The sequence below is a fragment of the Castor canadensis genome, chromosome 12, assembly GCF_047511655.1.
Source record: "Castor canadensis chromosome 12, mCasCan1.hap1v2, whole genome shotgun sequence".
In the NCBI taxonomy this organism is placed as follows: Eukaryota; Metazoa; Chordata; class Mammalia; order Rodentia; family Castoridae; genus Castor; species Castor canadensis.
In genome coordinates this window covers 27,706,948-27,721,524 of record NC_133397.1, presented here as the reverse complement: position 1 = coordinate 27,721,524, position 14,577 = coordinate 27,706,948, and the positions used below count along the sequence as shown (strand labels likewise).

Here is a 14,577-nt window from a genome sequence, read left to right as displayed (position 1 = left end):
TACAGGAATGGGGATAAGCTTGGGGGGAACAGGTTTGAGGAGGAGAACTTCCCAGATATTGGACATGTTAAGTTAGAGTAACATATGGAGAGATGAAGTAGCAGTTATATGCAGAAGTCCAGAGTTCAGAGAAGACAGAATGAAAATAAAATTTTGGGAGCTGTCAGTTACAGATGGTATTTAAAACTATGAGACTAAAATCAAGGGAGCAATTGCAGACAGAGACAAGGCCCAAGAACTAAACCTTCAGGGCCCTTAGGAACCAGCAAAGGAGGCTGAGAAGTAACAGTCAAAAGCAGGAGAACATATCAACAGGAGGAGAACAGGTTGGGAGTTTGAGATCATGGTCCATGTATGTGAGGTTGGCACTGATTCAATAGAGGGAATTCACTTTCTCCTACATAGGACAACTGTGGTACACTTTGGACAAAGACTAAAGATAAGCAGGAGATAACACACTTTTCTGGAAATTTTTGATAATAAAATATTGAATGAGTTCTATTTCATACCAAAAACAAATAGTATGATATTCAAGTTAGGGGAGGATTTTTTAACCATAGTACTGACATTATAGACCAGGAACCTCTTCATTATGGGGAACTGTGCTATGCATTATGGGATACTTAGCAGCACTCCTGGTCTCTCCCCCACTAGAAACCACGGCCCAAATCCTCACCTCCTCATTGCGAAAACCAAAAAAATGTCTCCCCAAACTGTCAAATGTTCTCTGGGGACAAACCGTCCATAGTTGAGACCCACTGAGCAATTAGAGCTCTCGACAAAAGCCAACTGCTAAATATACTTTAAGGATCCTTGCTGCCAAATACAACCATTAATTTCTTTTGACTTACTCTCCTGTGTTACTTTCCTCTTCAAGTTTTAATTAGCCACCTGATTTATAAGGTTCTAATGGTATTCACACCCAGAGTGAGGAAAGTAAGCAATTAGCTCAACCTATCATTTAAAAATAATTTTTTTTGAGATTGCTCAGGCTGACCTTGAAATTCCAAGCCTCCATCTCCCATATGCTGGGATTACAGGTGTGTACCACCATGCCCAGCAAAAATGATCATTCCTGCATATCCATTTTCATAGCAGCGCTATTCATTACAGTCAAAGTGGAAGTGTTCAACAGATGAATGTATAAACAAAATGCAATGCATTTATACAACAAAATATTATCCAGCCTTAAAAAGGAGGGAGGTTCTGATACATGCTACAGCATGGATGAGCTTGAGACACTATGCTAAATGAAGTAAGTCAGTCATTCAAGGACAAATACCATAGGATTCTGCTTTTATGTCATAAGACAGAATATAAATAGTGATTGGCAGTGCCTGGTGGGAAGAGGGAAATGGGGAGCTGTTGATTAATGAGTACATTGTTTTGGTTTCACAAGATGATGACGTTCTGAATAAAAGAAGTTCTGGATAATGGTTATCCAATGATATAAGTGTGCTTAACACTACTGAAATATACATTAAGAAATAGTTAAAAGGGTAAATTCTATCTTCTGTGTTTCTTGACCACAATTAAGAAAAAGAAAATGTTGACTCCAGAATCAGATCATCTCGATTTGACTACTTGGCAGTATGCCCAAGAGGTACCTGGCTCCTAGTAAGTACTTGGTAAATGTTAGCAGCTAATTCTAAATAAACACTTTAAGTTGGAGGATACCAAGTCAGTGTGCACATCTGTCAGGAGCCATGATTGCTGAAAGAGAAGGCAGTTTATTAAATAAAGTTTGATAGAAAAAAATGACTATTTTGATAATAAAATCATTAAATACAAAATAAGGTTAATCTCTCCCTCCAAAGCTAGGTCCTCTCCTGTGGATTGATTATGTCATTTACCTTAAAGATCCAGATTTTTTCTGTATTAGTTTTCCAAACCTTAAAAAATAGTTAAATATTCTATTTTGTGTACATATAAATATGCATATTTTCCCCTTAAATGATCAACAATCCATGCTACACATTACCTTATTTATAAAAAGGTTTTCTTTCTTCACTGATTTCAGCAATTACTTGTAGAATCCTACACTATCTGAAATTTTGACTCTCATTCATTTCCTTCCTAATATGCCTTCTCAAAACAATACCTAATTTTAACAGCAAAATTAGAGTTAAAGGTGAATAAAAGAAAGGAAATGAAACAGAAAAGATAAAGTCACAGAAAGCAAGAGAAAACCCAGCTGTCCATTTTTGGTGGCAACCAAGAAGTAGACCAGAAACTACATTCTTTGCTCTCAAGGACAAGCACCACGGTCATTAGGACAGAAAATGAGAATCAAACCCAAAGAAAACACAAGTGCCAAGCACAGATGGAGTTTCAGGAACTGTCTAACCTGCATGGGATTAATCTTCACCGAGCGTTCAAAGCACTCCACACATTCCTGAAACTCCTTGTTTCGAAGATGAAGGAGGGCTTTGGAGCGCTGGGACCGAGCACTGCGGTGCCGGGACAGCTCCCAGGCCTTGTCATAGCAGGAGTGGTCTTGAAGGACATCTCCAAGCAAGCAGTATAAACTTGGTGTTTCTTTTTTCTCCAGTTCTTGTCTAAGGATTTCTTCTGCCTGAAAACAACAACAGAAATAATGAAAGTGCTTAATTGTTAGTTACTGTTATTTTTTTAGCACAGATATCTCTTACCCACATGAAATAAACATTTATTTTCAACATTTGAGATTACTTGCTTATTTTGTGCATTTAGGACACAGGTTGCATGAGAGGCCTAAGAGAAAATAAAAATGGTACAAGTGAAAAAGATGAAGACGGAGTAAGAGGTGAGCCCTGCTCTACTGGCCTCTGGAAGCTCAATGCACCAAGGAGAAGCTTACTTCATGATGTCAGGCTTCCTGTTTAGCTCCTGGTTTCCCTGCTCCAGTTGTCACTACTATGACCAGTGACTTTAATTCACCTCTCCCACAGCCAGAGAGTTTTTCTTTTCTTTCCTTTTCATTTTTTTTTTTAATATTATGGTTGAGAAGCCTGTGATTGCTAAGAAATTTGTAAAAGAAGGGGGAAGATACAACAGGCATTGCTAAAATCCTACCTATTAACCAAACTATATCTCACATCACAGATAAAACTTGCTAGCACCAGTCTTAGCTGATTCCAAATAGTACATTCACTTTCAAAACTAAACAAAGTCCTCTATACACTGCTCAGGCTTGGATACTATTCCCATATGTCCACAATTCAGAACCACCACATCATTCACACCAATTCTGAGCTTTTTACTATTTATCCTTTACTTTTCCACACCCAATGTTTCTGATAAATTTCAACAGAAAACATAAAGCATGATAATCACCCTACTTTGCAACCTCACAGTCACAAATTCCTACACACACACAGAAGAAGTGCCTTATTACATGGCAGAGGAACTGCAACAGTTGTTTAACGAAGGCGGGTAAGCCTAGTACCAGTGACTTCATCATGGCCAGGAGTAGAAGAGGGCATTGATTATGAAAGAGCAAGACTCAAAAATTTAAACAGGGACATTTGGGATGATTCAGACAACAGAAACTCCCAAACTGAGCTGAATGCCCAATGCCAGCAAATAAAGATTAAGCATGAATCAGGAAAATCTTCACAATGGGAAATGCTACTAAGGTTACAAGATTTCACCTTGTTGGGTTACTTCTTCCACCAGCCCCTACCCTTCACACCTCTTTTAAGAATGAGGAACACAGTAAAATCTGTTACCAAACTCTATCAAGATGTTTTATTCCCTGGAAAGATGGGTGTGAAGGGCTAAAGGGGGACAGCTTCCTAGGGAAGGGAAAACTATAGAGCAGTGACCCTGCCTCATCTAAGCTGACCTCTTTCTTTCTTCAAATTCCTATCCTGCATTTTTGTGTTAGATAAGTTAATTTTTTCTCCTTGAGATCGTCTACCTCTTCCTCCTCCCAACGGTATTATCTTTGCCAAGGGTAGTGCTTGCAGGCAATATATTTCCTTTCTTCAACTACTCACATTCCATTTCTGTCTTCTTCATTCTCTCCAACATGTTTTACTTTCCACCTTCCTCCTCCATTTATCCACTTGGTTTATATAATTTGTCGCCAAAGGGTGGGGGGTGGACCTATAAAAGATGTGCCCAGTGAAGATAAATACAGCACAAGGGCACTGTGCACAGCCTATGTAATATTACTTTTGCAGTATCAAGATATGAATGACAAGAAATCTTCACAGAGTGCAAAACCTTTGGTACTTCTAGCTATGGGTTGCTACTTCCCTGTGGGAAAATACAAATGTACAGTTTCTCCAAAGAGGGAAGAATTGCTGTTGTCAATTGTTAAGTAGATAATTATATGACTGAGGCAATAGGAGCCAATGCAGTGAGGTCAAAGAGAAAAATAACTACTGATAATAGAAGATTAAAGCTAAATTTTTTCCATATAAAGCTAATTACAAACCAAACATCAGTTTTTTTTATAAGTATGGAAAATCACAAGAAGAGTCCTAGGAATCTCAGAAAAAAGTCTATATAAGATACAAACTGAGGGGAGTATTGCTTTAGAGCATAGCAGACAAAAAAATATTTAACTGTAAATATGTATGTCAAGTAGAATTTGACGTCTGCTTACTTGTCTGCCTTAGCACCTGACACGGCATCTTGGATACTCTGTTCATGTGTCTCTGTACTATCAGAGTATATTCACCTTGGAGGTAAGCTTTATCTCTTACTCATCTTTGGAATGCCACTGCCCCAGTTAGAGAAATGTTTGGTGGATGCAAGTGAAACCCGTACTAAAGTCACAAAAGGATAATGGTTTTTTTTGAAGGGGCTTCAGATTATTCCTATTTGGGAACAAAGGAAGAAGTGCTATACAGAACATGCTCTGACTGAAATCAGTACTGAGTATCACTGCATGACTAAGTTAGGATAGATCTAAAACAATCTATATGATTAGCAGAATCTGAATTTTATAGGCCCTCCTAACCAAGTGATTATACCTATAAAATAACTCTTTGTAGGACCAAAATCTACAAGAGCAACACTGATGGCCTGAAAGGAGATTCTGAGTGTCTTGAGGGCTTCCTCACCCTGATGACACACATGTTGAGAGGTGACTGAGAACTGAAGGAGTTAGTATATTGAGGGTCTCGCTATATTTGGATTTATTTACATCTATGACACTATAGGTTTTGGGGGGGGTTATTTACATTTATGACATTATGGGTTTTTGAGAACTGCTGGGGATCAAACCCAGGGCTTTGTACCTAGCAAGCTAGTCTCTACCACTGAACTATACCCCCAGTCTATGAACAGTATGTTTCTCTGCAAGCTGTATGGGAAACCTGAGCAAGGGAGCCCTAACTTAAATACTATTAAGATTCCAGACAGCAATCAGTCTGGGACAAGGACTTGGATTTGGGGTAAAGAATATGGGTGAAAATTAAGTTCAGTCTCTAGTGGAAAAGGGAGATAAAAAGCTTCAAGAAAATTATTCATACTGGATCAAGAAGTAGTTATCAAAACAAAATGCCCTTCTCGGCTGTGAATTTGCCTTGATTTTGTGAATTAATGGAAGGAATTAAAATTCTAATGTGTGATAAGAGTGGCTCTCATCTGGTCTTGCATCTGATCAGTATAGAGAAGGGAAACTGGCAGACCAACAACTATAGAAAGTCCTCCTGGCAAAAAATAAAGGGGAAAATAGGGCTATATGGCTGAGAATGTGTGGCTCAAGTGGTAGAGAGCTTACCTAGCAAGCACAAGGCCCTGGCTTCAATCCTCAGTACTACCAAAAAGAAAAATAGGGAGGAGATGGAGGGAGGGAAGTCCAGAGACAGAGACAGCACCAGTTACAATGAGTGTCTTTGAAGACTACAGAAATAACAGGCTTAGGCTCAAAGGGGATGGAAAAAAGGCAGTGTAAGAATTTAAGTTAGAGCTATTAGATTTGGCCTCCTGGAAACAGCTTTGAGAGTAAAAAAGAACAGCATGTATGTGTGTTTGTACACGTGTGCGCACGGAACCGAAACACTAACTTCAGACTTCTCCCCTGAAGTACAGCACAAAAGTGGACTCTGATTGTCACTACCACTCTATTATTATAGAGAGTCTCTGGTTTCCAGAGACAGCGTGGCTGATGCCTGGGAAGGTTCTCAACCATCCTCAACACTGGGAATAGGAGGACAGGGGCAGACATAAGACAGTACCAAAGCACCTTCTTCTCCTACTAGGAACAATCCTTCTAGCAGAAAGGCAGTTTCCTCTTAGTCTGAATTCTTGTTCTATAAGCAGCAACTGAGAGGTGAAAAGTGCAAAGCACTTTGCCCTACTCTAGCCAGATCCTCCCAGCCACACTCCATCTGTGTGGTGACTAGTCCTATCCACTGGCTCACAGAGCCAACTGTTCACTAATTGCTTTTTACATTCATGTGTGCAACAACACCATGCTCTGGCTTGATTTCTCAAAGAGTACTTGTCAACACAAACACTCCAGGTCCAAGATAAAACAGAGTAATTTAAAACAGGCCCAGTTATCCAATTAGCTGATCATCTTCTGTTTGCATCACCAAGTTGTAGAGTATTGTCAATTATTTTACCTTTATTCTCATTCGAGAAAGCACAACAGGTTTTAACTTACAAATTTAATATCTAATTTTTAAGGAACTAAAAGTAACCATGGTGGCAGGAAGGTATGGGGAAAGGAATGCAGGCTTTAAATGAAAGGAAGTCTGTGCTCAGATTCCAAAACATGCCACTTATAATGCTATCAGAAAAGTGACAAAAACAATTCATACTTTGTAGGTGGTTATGACACTATATGTCAATTACAAAATAATCACATAAAGAATATAGTAATAAGAGGCATTCAACAAAATTGCACTGCATAACAACATATAGTGTCTCTACCATTGACTGAGCAAAAATAAAAATTCTAGAAAGTTCTCTTTCTATCCTTGAGTTTAAAATGGGAAGTGAAGACTCTTGTAATTTGTTTCTGGAGACAGAATAGCACAGCAGCAGTTGGAGAGGTATGTTCTGCCACATGTAAAGTCATAAGGAGTGTCTTGCTTAGAAATCTGCTTCACTGAACTAATCATTCAGTGAATATTTACTAGTCATCCATTCAGCAAATATTTTCAAGTATTTGCTATGTGCCAGGTCTATGCTAGATTCTGGAAACACAACTCTAAATAATATAGACACGGGTCTGGTTCTTAAACAGCTAACAATTAGTAGGTCAGATAAGCCAGCAAATGGGGTATCAGAGTAGTTCACAGGAGAGCAACAACAAATCTGGGAGGAGGGAGAGGGATGGCTCTCTGTAGAAAGTACCACCAAGGAGGACCTGAAGAAGAAACAGGAGTTGGCTGAAGAAAGACATGTATTATAGACACATAAGAGCATGTTCAAAGGTCCTCAATTGAGAGGATGTAGCAAAGCAAGGCAACTACAAGTTTAGTCTTGAGTGTGAAGGCAGATGAGTATAATAAGAGTAGGGCAAAAATGCAGTGGGCAACAGAAGCAGAAGCAGATCATGAAGCATATATAAGCATTCATTCTCAAGAACTTGGACTTAATCCTGAAAACACAAGGGAAGTTACCAATGTGGGGATGACATGATCAGGTTTTTCTTTAGGATGAACACTCTGCCTGTACTATGGGAAAAGGGCTCACAGAAAATCTTCCAATTTGTTTGAAGAAACTCTATCTTAGAAGACAAACTCCAAAAACAAAATCCAAGCAACTGCTAAAATATCTCACCTATTTTAGAAATATTTACTTACAACTTAAAGAAAAATAAGTTTTTAAGATTCCATTGTTACATGATCTACAAATATGGAATAAAATGTATGGCTACATAATCTCAAGTAAGCCTTACCTCCCAAAGACAGGAAAGGTCCCAATTCTTATCACACCTGCACCCTGACCTCCAACTAACCTTATTATAGTTCAGAGACTAAATTTGCTCAACAAATTCACTTAAGAACTTGTCATTGGGCCAGGTGTGATGACTCAAGCCTATAATCCTAGCTACTTAGCAGCCAGAGGTCAGGAATATTACAGTTCAAAGTCAGATCAGGCAAAAAGATCATGAGACCCTATCTCACTGATAACTGGGCATGTGCCTATCATTCCAGCTACACAAGGAGGCATAAACAGGAGGATCACAGAACAGACCAGCCTGGGAATAAAGCAAAACCCTATCTAAAAAATAGCACAAGTCTGGGCATCTATGGCTCATGCCAATAATTCTAGCTACCCAGGAGGCAGAGATCAGGAGAATCACAGTTCAAAGCCAGCCTGGGCAAATAGTTTGAGAGACCCCATCTCGGAAAAAAAACATCACGGGAGGATTTCCAAGATGGCGGCTAGAGGGAGGAAGCAGAAAGCAAGCCTCCTATAGTGAAATCTTGGAGAGAAGCTGGAGACACACTTTGCAGGCATAATCACCGAGAAAAGGCATAACTGTGACCCCTACACATCTCCAGCCGATGCAGAGACTCTCCACCTCACGTTAACCAGAGAAACGAAGAGGGCCCCCCCCAGGGCGCCAGTAGCCGGCACCCATAGGGCTTGGGAAGACGCGGACCAGGAGTGCTTCACAGTACTGCGGTACTCCCAGAGACAAGCCTGCGCCAGAACAGCATAGTCCCCCTAGACAGACTGACGTCCACCTGGGGAAAAAAAGAGAAACTGAGTACTAAGCAATAAGAACAGTTAAGACAAGCTGGAAAGAGGGTGGGGCGCCCTGAACGCTGAAGATTGGGCGAAGGGAATCCTTCCCGGGACTGTAAATAAACAAACCAGGTGGCCGGAGAGGCTCTGGCGGGAGTGGGACGCGCGCCCAGCAACCAGGAGCAGGACGCTTGTGAGAGGAGGGAAGACCCACTTCCCACTGTAAACAAACACGGCGGCTGGCAGGAGCAGCAGCACCGCCCAGTAAGCAGTAGCAGGAAAGCTTCTGAAAGTGGCAGTGGGAGGAAAACTTCAGAGGAGAGGGGGGAAGACCCACTTCCCACGTGAACTGTAAATAAACACGCAGGCCTGACAACGCGGGTGCAGTGTCACCTTTCACAGTGCTTGGAAAGGGGAAAGCCTGTAGCAGAGGCTCCCGCACAGGAGAACTCTGAGCAAACAAAGCCTGTGGGACCAGGTGAGTGCTAGCTCACCCCAGAGATCTGCATAAATAACGCCTCCAGCTACAGGCTGAGAGCAGCAGGCAGGCAAGCCACAGTTGCAGATACCACTCTCAGAACTGTCTCCAGACGCTTTTTTTTTTTTTTTCTTTTTCTCCCTACCTTGGATGAGAGAACAACCAAATTACACCTGCAAGCTGAAAAACTTACTGAAACTGTATTGCATTTGAACTGGGGACACTTGGTGGGGCTGTGTGTGTGTGTGTGTGTGTGTGTGTGTGTGTGTGTGTGTGTATGTGTGTGTGCAGTTTTGTTCTACTTTATGCATCCCCTTTGATGAGACAACAACAGAACAACATCTGAGGCACCATCTCCAGGAATGGAGACTGAGACGGACACCCAAATTATTAAGACTGAAACTGCATTGCATATAAACTTGGAAGTTGTTTGGGTTTTTTTTTTTTAATTTTCTATTTTCCATTTTATTTTAATTCATTTTTATATATAGATATTTCTTTCATTTACTTAGCTTTTATTTTTTTTTAACTTTGATTTTCAATCGTCTGTCTGTCTCTCTAATGTCCGTTCAGGTTACTGTCGATTAGTACACTAACGCTCCCTGTTTATACCTTTGAAACTTTCTTGTCTGAAACCTTGTTCTGTTTTCTCCCTCTTGTCTGTGTATTTGTTTTCCCCTTTTCTTTAACTTCTTGCTTTCCATCTCAGCTCACCCTTCCATTCTAAATATTGCCATTGTTATTATTACAAGCTAGAAAATACTTAATTGCACACAGTACAGGGACAGTAACAACACCAAAGACAATGACAGGAAGACAGAAAAAACAGGGAAACCAGTTTCCCCACAGCAAAATTTAGTACAGGAACCAGAGGGGAATAAAGAGAACAGAAACTCAGATCCAGACTCCAACAAAATGAAGATAAACTATGCCAAAGGACCCAATGAAGCCCACGAGAATAATTTAAAAGAAGACATACTACAAGTACTCAATGAGAATTTTATAGAGATGATACTGGATAGGGTCAACCAAAATGTACAGGAGAGACTCAAGAAATTCCAAGACAACAAAAATAGACAATTTGAAAAGCAAAAGAAGAAATAAAGGAAACCATAGAAGCACTGTATAAACACCAAAGTGAAAGAGAGAACACAATGAATAAACGGATAAATGAACTCAGGACAAAAATAGACAACATTAAAGAGGAAAACTGCCAGGATATGGAAAACCTCAGAAAAAAGAATGAAACTGAACTGCAAAACAAAACGGAAGGCCAATCCAGCAGAATAGAACAAACAGAAGACAGAATCTCAGAACTTGAAGATGAAATGGTAATAAAAGGAAAAACCGAAGAACTATTAATTAAACAACTCAAGACCTGTGAAAAGAAAATGCAAGAATTTACCGACTCAATCAAAAGACCAAACTTGAGAATCATGGGCACCGAAGAAGGAGAAGAGGTGCAAGCGAAGGGAATGTGTAATATAATCAACAAAATAATAATGGAAAATTTCCCAAATCTAGAGAAAGATATTCCCATACAGATGCAAGAGGCCTCCAGGACACCAAACAGACCAGATCAAAATAGAACTACTCCACGACATATCATCATTAAAACAACAAGTTCAGAAACTAAGAAAGAATATTGAAGGCTGTAAGAGAAAAAAACAAGTAACATACAAAGGTAAACCCATTAAAATCACAGAAGACTTCTCAACAGAAACATTAAAAGCAAGAAGAGCGTGGGGTGAGATCTTCCGGGCACTGAATGAAAATAACTTCAACCCCAGGATACTATACCCAGCAAAGCTATCATTCAAAATAGATGGAGCAATAAAAGTCTTCCATGATAAGCAGAAACTAAAACAATATGTGACCACAAAACCACCATTACAAAAGATTCTACAAGGGATTCTGCACACAGAAAGTGAAACCCAACTTAACCATGAAAAGACAGGCAGCACCAAACCACAGGAAAAGAAAAAGCAAGACAGTAAAGAGTAACATCAAGTTAGGTACACACAATCAAACCTTCAAACAACTAAGACAACTAAATGGCAGGAATCACCACATACCTATCAGTACTAACGCTTAATCTTAACGGACTTAATTCACATTCAAAAGGCACCGTTTGACAAAATGGATTTAAAAAGAAGATCCAACAATTTGTTGCTTACGGGAGACTCATCTTACTGACAGAAATAAGCATATGCTTAGGATGAAAAGCTTGAAGAAGATTTACCAAGCCAATGGCCCCCGAAAACAGGCAGGAGTAGCAATACTTATCTCTGACAAAGTAGACTTCAAACCTACATTGATCAAACGAGATAAAGAAGGACATTCCATACTAATAAAAGGGGAAATAGACCAAAAGGAAATAATAATCATCAATCTGTATGCACCCAATGTCAACGCACCCAATTTCATCAAACATACCCTGAAAGACCTAAAAGCATATATAAACGCCAACACAGTGGTTGTGGGAGACTTTAACACCCCATTATCATCAGTAGATAGGTCATCCAAACAAAAAATCAATAAAGAAATCCAAGATCTAAAATATGCAATAGATCAAATGGAACTAGTAGATGTCTACAGAACATTTCATCCAACCTCTACACAATATACATTCTTCTCAGCAATCCATGGAACCTTCTCCAAAATAGATCATATCCTAGGGCACAAAGCAAGCCTCAGCAAATATAAGAAAATAGAAATAATACCGTGCTTACTATCTGATCACAATGCAGTAAAAGTAGAACTCAACAACAAAAGTAAAGACAAAAAACATGCAAACAGCTGGAAACTAAATAACTCATTACTTAATGAAGAATGGATCATCGATGAAATAAAAGAGGAAATTAAAAAGTTCCTGGAAGTCAATGAAAATGAAAACACAACCTACCGGAACCTATGGGACACAGCTAAGGCAGTCCTGAAAGGAAAGTTTATAGCCATGAGTGCATATATTAAAAAGATTGAAAGATCCCAAATCAATGACCTAATGATACATCTCAAACTCCTAGAAAAGCAAGAACAAGCAAATCCCAAAACAAATAGAAGGAGAGAAATAATAAAAATAAGAGCTGAAATCAACGAAATAGAAACCAAAAAAACCATACAAAGAATTAATGAAACAAAAAGTTGGTTCTTTGAAAAAATAAACAAGATCGATAGACCCCTGGCAAACCTGACTAAGATGAGGAGAGAAAAAACCCAAATTAGTAGAATTAGGAATGCAAAAGGGGAGATAACAACAAACACCATGGAAGTCCAGGAAATCATCAGAGACTACTTTGAGAACCTATATTCAAATAAATTTGAAAATCTAAAAGAAACGGACAGATTTCTAGATACATATGATCATCCAAAACTGAACCAAGCGGAAATTAATCACCTGAATAGACCTATAACACAAAATGAAATTGAAGCAGCAATCAAGAGTCTCCCCAAAAAGAAAAGTCCAGGACCTGATGGATTCTCTGCTGAATTCTATCAGACCTTTAAAGAAGAACTGATACCAACCCTCCTTAAACTGTTCCACGAAATACAAAGGGAAGGAAAACTGCCAAACACATTTTATGAAGCCAGTATTACACTTATCCCAAAACCAGGCAAAGACATCTCCAAAAAGGAGAACTATAGGCCAATCTCCTTAATGAACATTGATGCAAAAATCCTCAACAAAATAATGGCAAACCGAATTCAGCAACACATCAAAAAGATTATTCACTTAGCATTTCTATACACTAACAATGAGCAAACTGAAAAAGAATGTATGAAAACAATTCCATTTACAATAGCCTCAAAAAAAAAAATCAAATACCTAGGTGTAAACTTAACAAAAGATGTGAAAGACCTCTACAAGGAAAACTATACACTTCTGAAGAAAGAGATTGAGGAAGACTATAGAAAGTGGAGAGATCTCCCATGCTCATGGATTGGTAGAATCAACATAGTAAAAATGTTGATACTCCCAAAAGTAACTTACATGTTTAATGCAATTCCCATCAAAATTCCAATGACATTCATTAAAGAGATTGAAAAATCTACTGTTAAATTTATATGGAAACACAAGAGGCCACGAATAGCCAAGGCAATACTCAGTCAAAAGAACAATGCTGGAGGTATATTACAAAGCAATAACAATAAAAACAGCATGGTATTGGCACAAAAACAGACATGAAGACCAGTGGAACAGAATGGAGGACCCAGATATGAAGCCACACAACTATAACCAACTTGTCTTTGACAAAGGAGCTAAAAATAAACGATGGAGAAATAGCAGCCTCTTCAACAAAAACCGCTGGGAAAACTGGTTAGCAGTCTGCAAAAAACTGAAACTAGATCCATGTATATCACCCTATACCAATATTAACTCAAAATGGATCAAGGATCTTAATATCAGACCACAAACTCTAATGTTGATACAGGAAAGAGTAGGAAATACTCTGGAGTTAGTAGATATAGGTAAGAACTTTCTCAACGATACCCCAGCAGCACAGCAACTAAGAGATAGCATAGATAAATGGGACCTCATAAAGGTAAAAAGCTTCTGTTCATCAAAACAAATGGTCTCTAAACTGAAGAGAACACCCACAGAGTGGGAGAAAATACTTGCCAACTATACATCAGACAAAGGACTGATAACCAGAATATATAGGGAACTTAAAAAACTAAATTCTCCCAAAACTAATGAACCAATAAAAAAATGGGCAAGTGAACTAAACAGAACTTTCTCAAAAGAAGAAATTCAAATGGCCAAAAAACACATGAAAAGATGCTCACCATCTCTAGCAATAAAGGAAATGCAAATTCAAACCACACTAAGAGTCCACCTCACCCCTGTTAGAATAGCCATCATCAGCAACACCACCAACAACAGGTGTTGGCAAGGATGCCAGGAAAAAGGAACCCTCTTACACTGTTGGTGGGTATGTAAACTAGTACAACCACTCTGGAAAAAAATTTGGAGGCTACTTAAAAAGCTGGACATCGATCTACCATTTGATCCAGCAATACCACTCTTGGGGATATACCTGAAAGACTGTGACACAGGTTACTCCAGAGGCACCTGCACACCCATGTTTATTGTAGCACTATTCATAATAGCCAAGTTATGGAAACAGCCAAGATGCCCCAGCACTGACGAATGGATTAAGAAAATGTGGTATCTATAGACAATGGAATTTTATGCAGCCATGAAGAAGAATGAAATGTTATCATTCGCTGGTAAATGGATGGAATTGGAGAACATCATTCTGAGTGAGGTTAGCCTGGCCCAAAAGACCAAAAATCGTATGTTCTCCCTCATATGTGGACATTAGATCAAGGGCAAACACAACAATGGGATTGGACTATGAGCACATGATAAAAGCGAGAGCACACAAGGGAGGGGTGAGGATAGGTAAGACACCTAAAAAATTAGCTAGCATTTGTTGCCCTTAACGCAGAGA

At 39.1% G+C, this 14,577-nt stretch overlaps 1 protein-coding gene across 2 annotated transcripts in view; it reads right to left on the bottom strand.

The window, feature by feature from the left end:
- Positions 1-14,577, bottom strand: part of Ttc27 (tetratricopeptide repeat domain 27) — a 188,517-nt gene that overhangs the window by 56,324 nt on the left and 117,616 nt on the right. For both annotated transcript variants that reach the window (XM_074049473.1, XM_074049472.1), the window contains one exon: positions 2,348-2,575. In XM_074049473.1, coding sequence (XP_073905574.1) covers positions 2,348-2,575 — 228 coding nt within the window. The remainder of the gene's footprint in view (positions 1-2,347; positions 2,576-14,577) is intronic.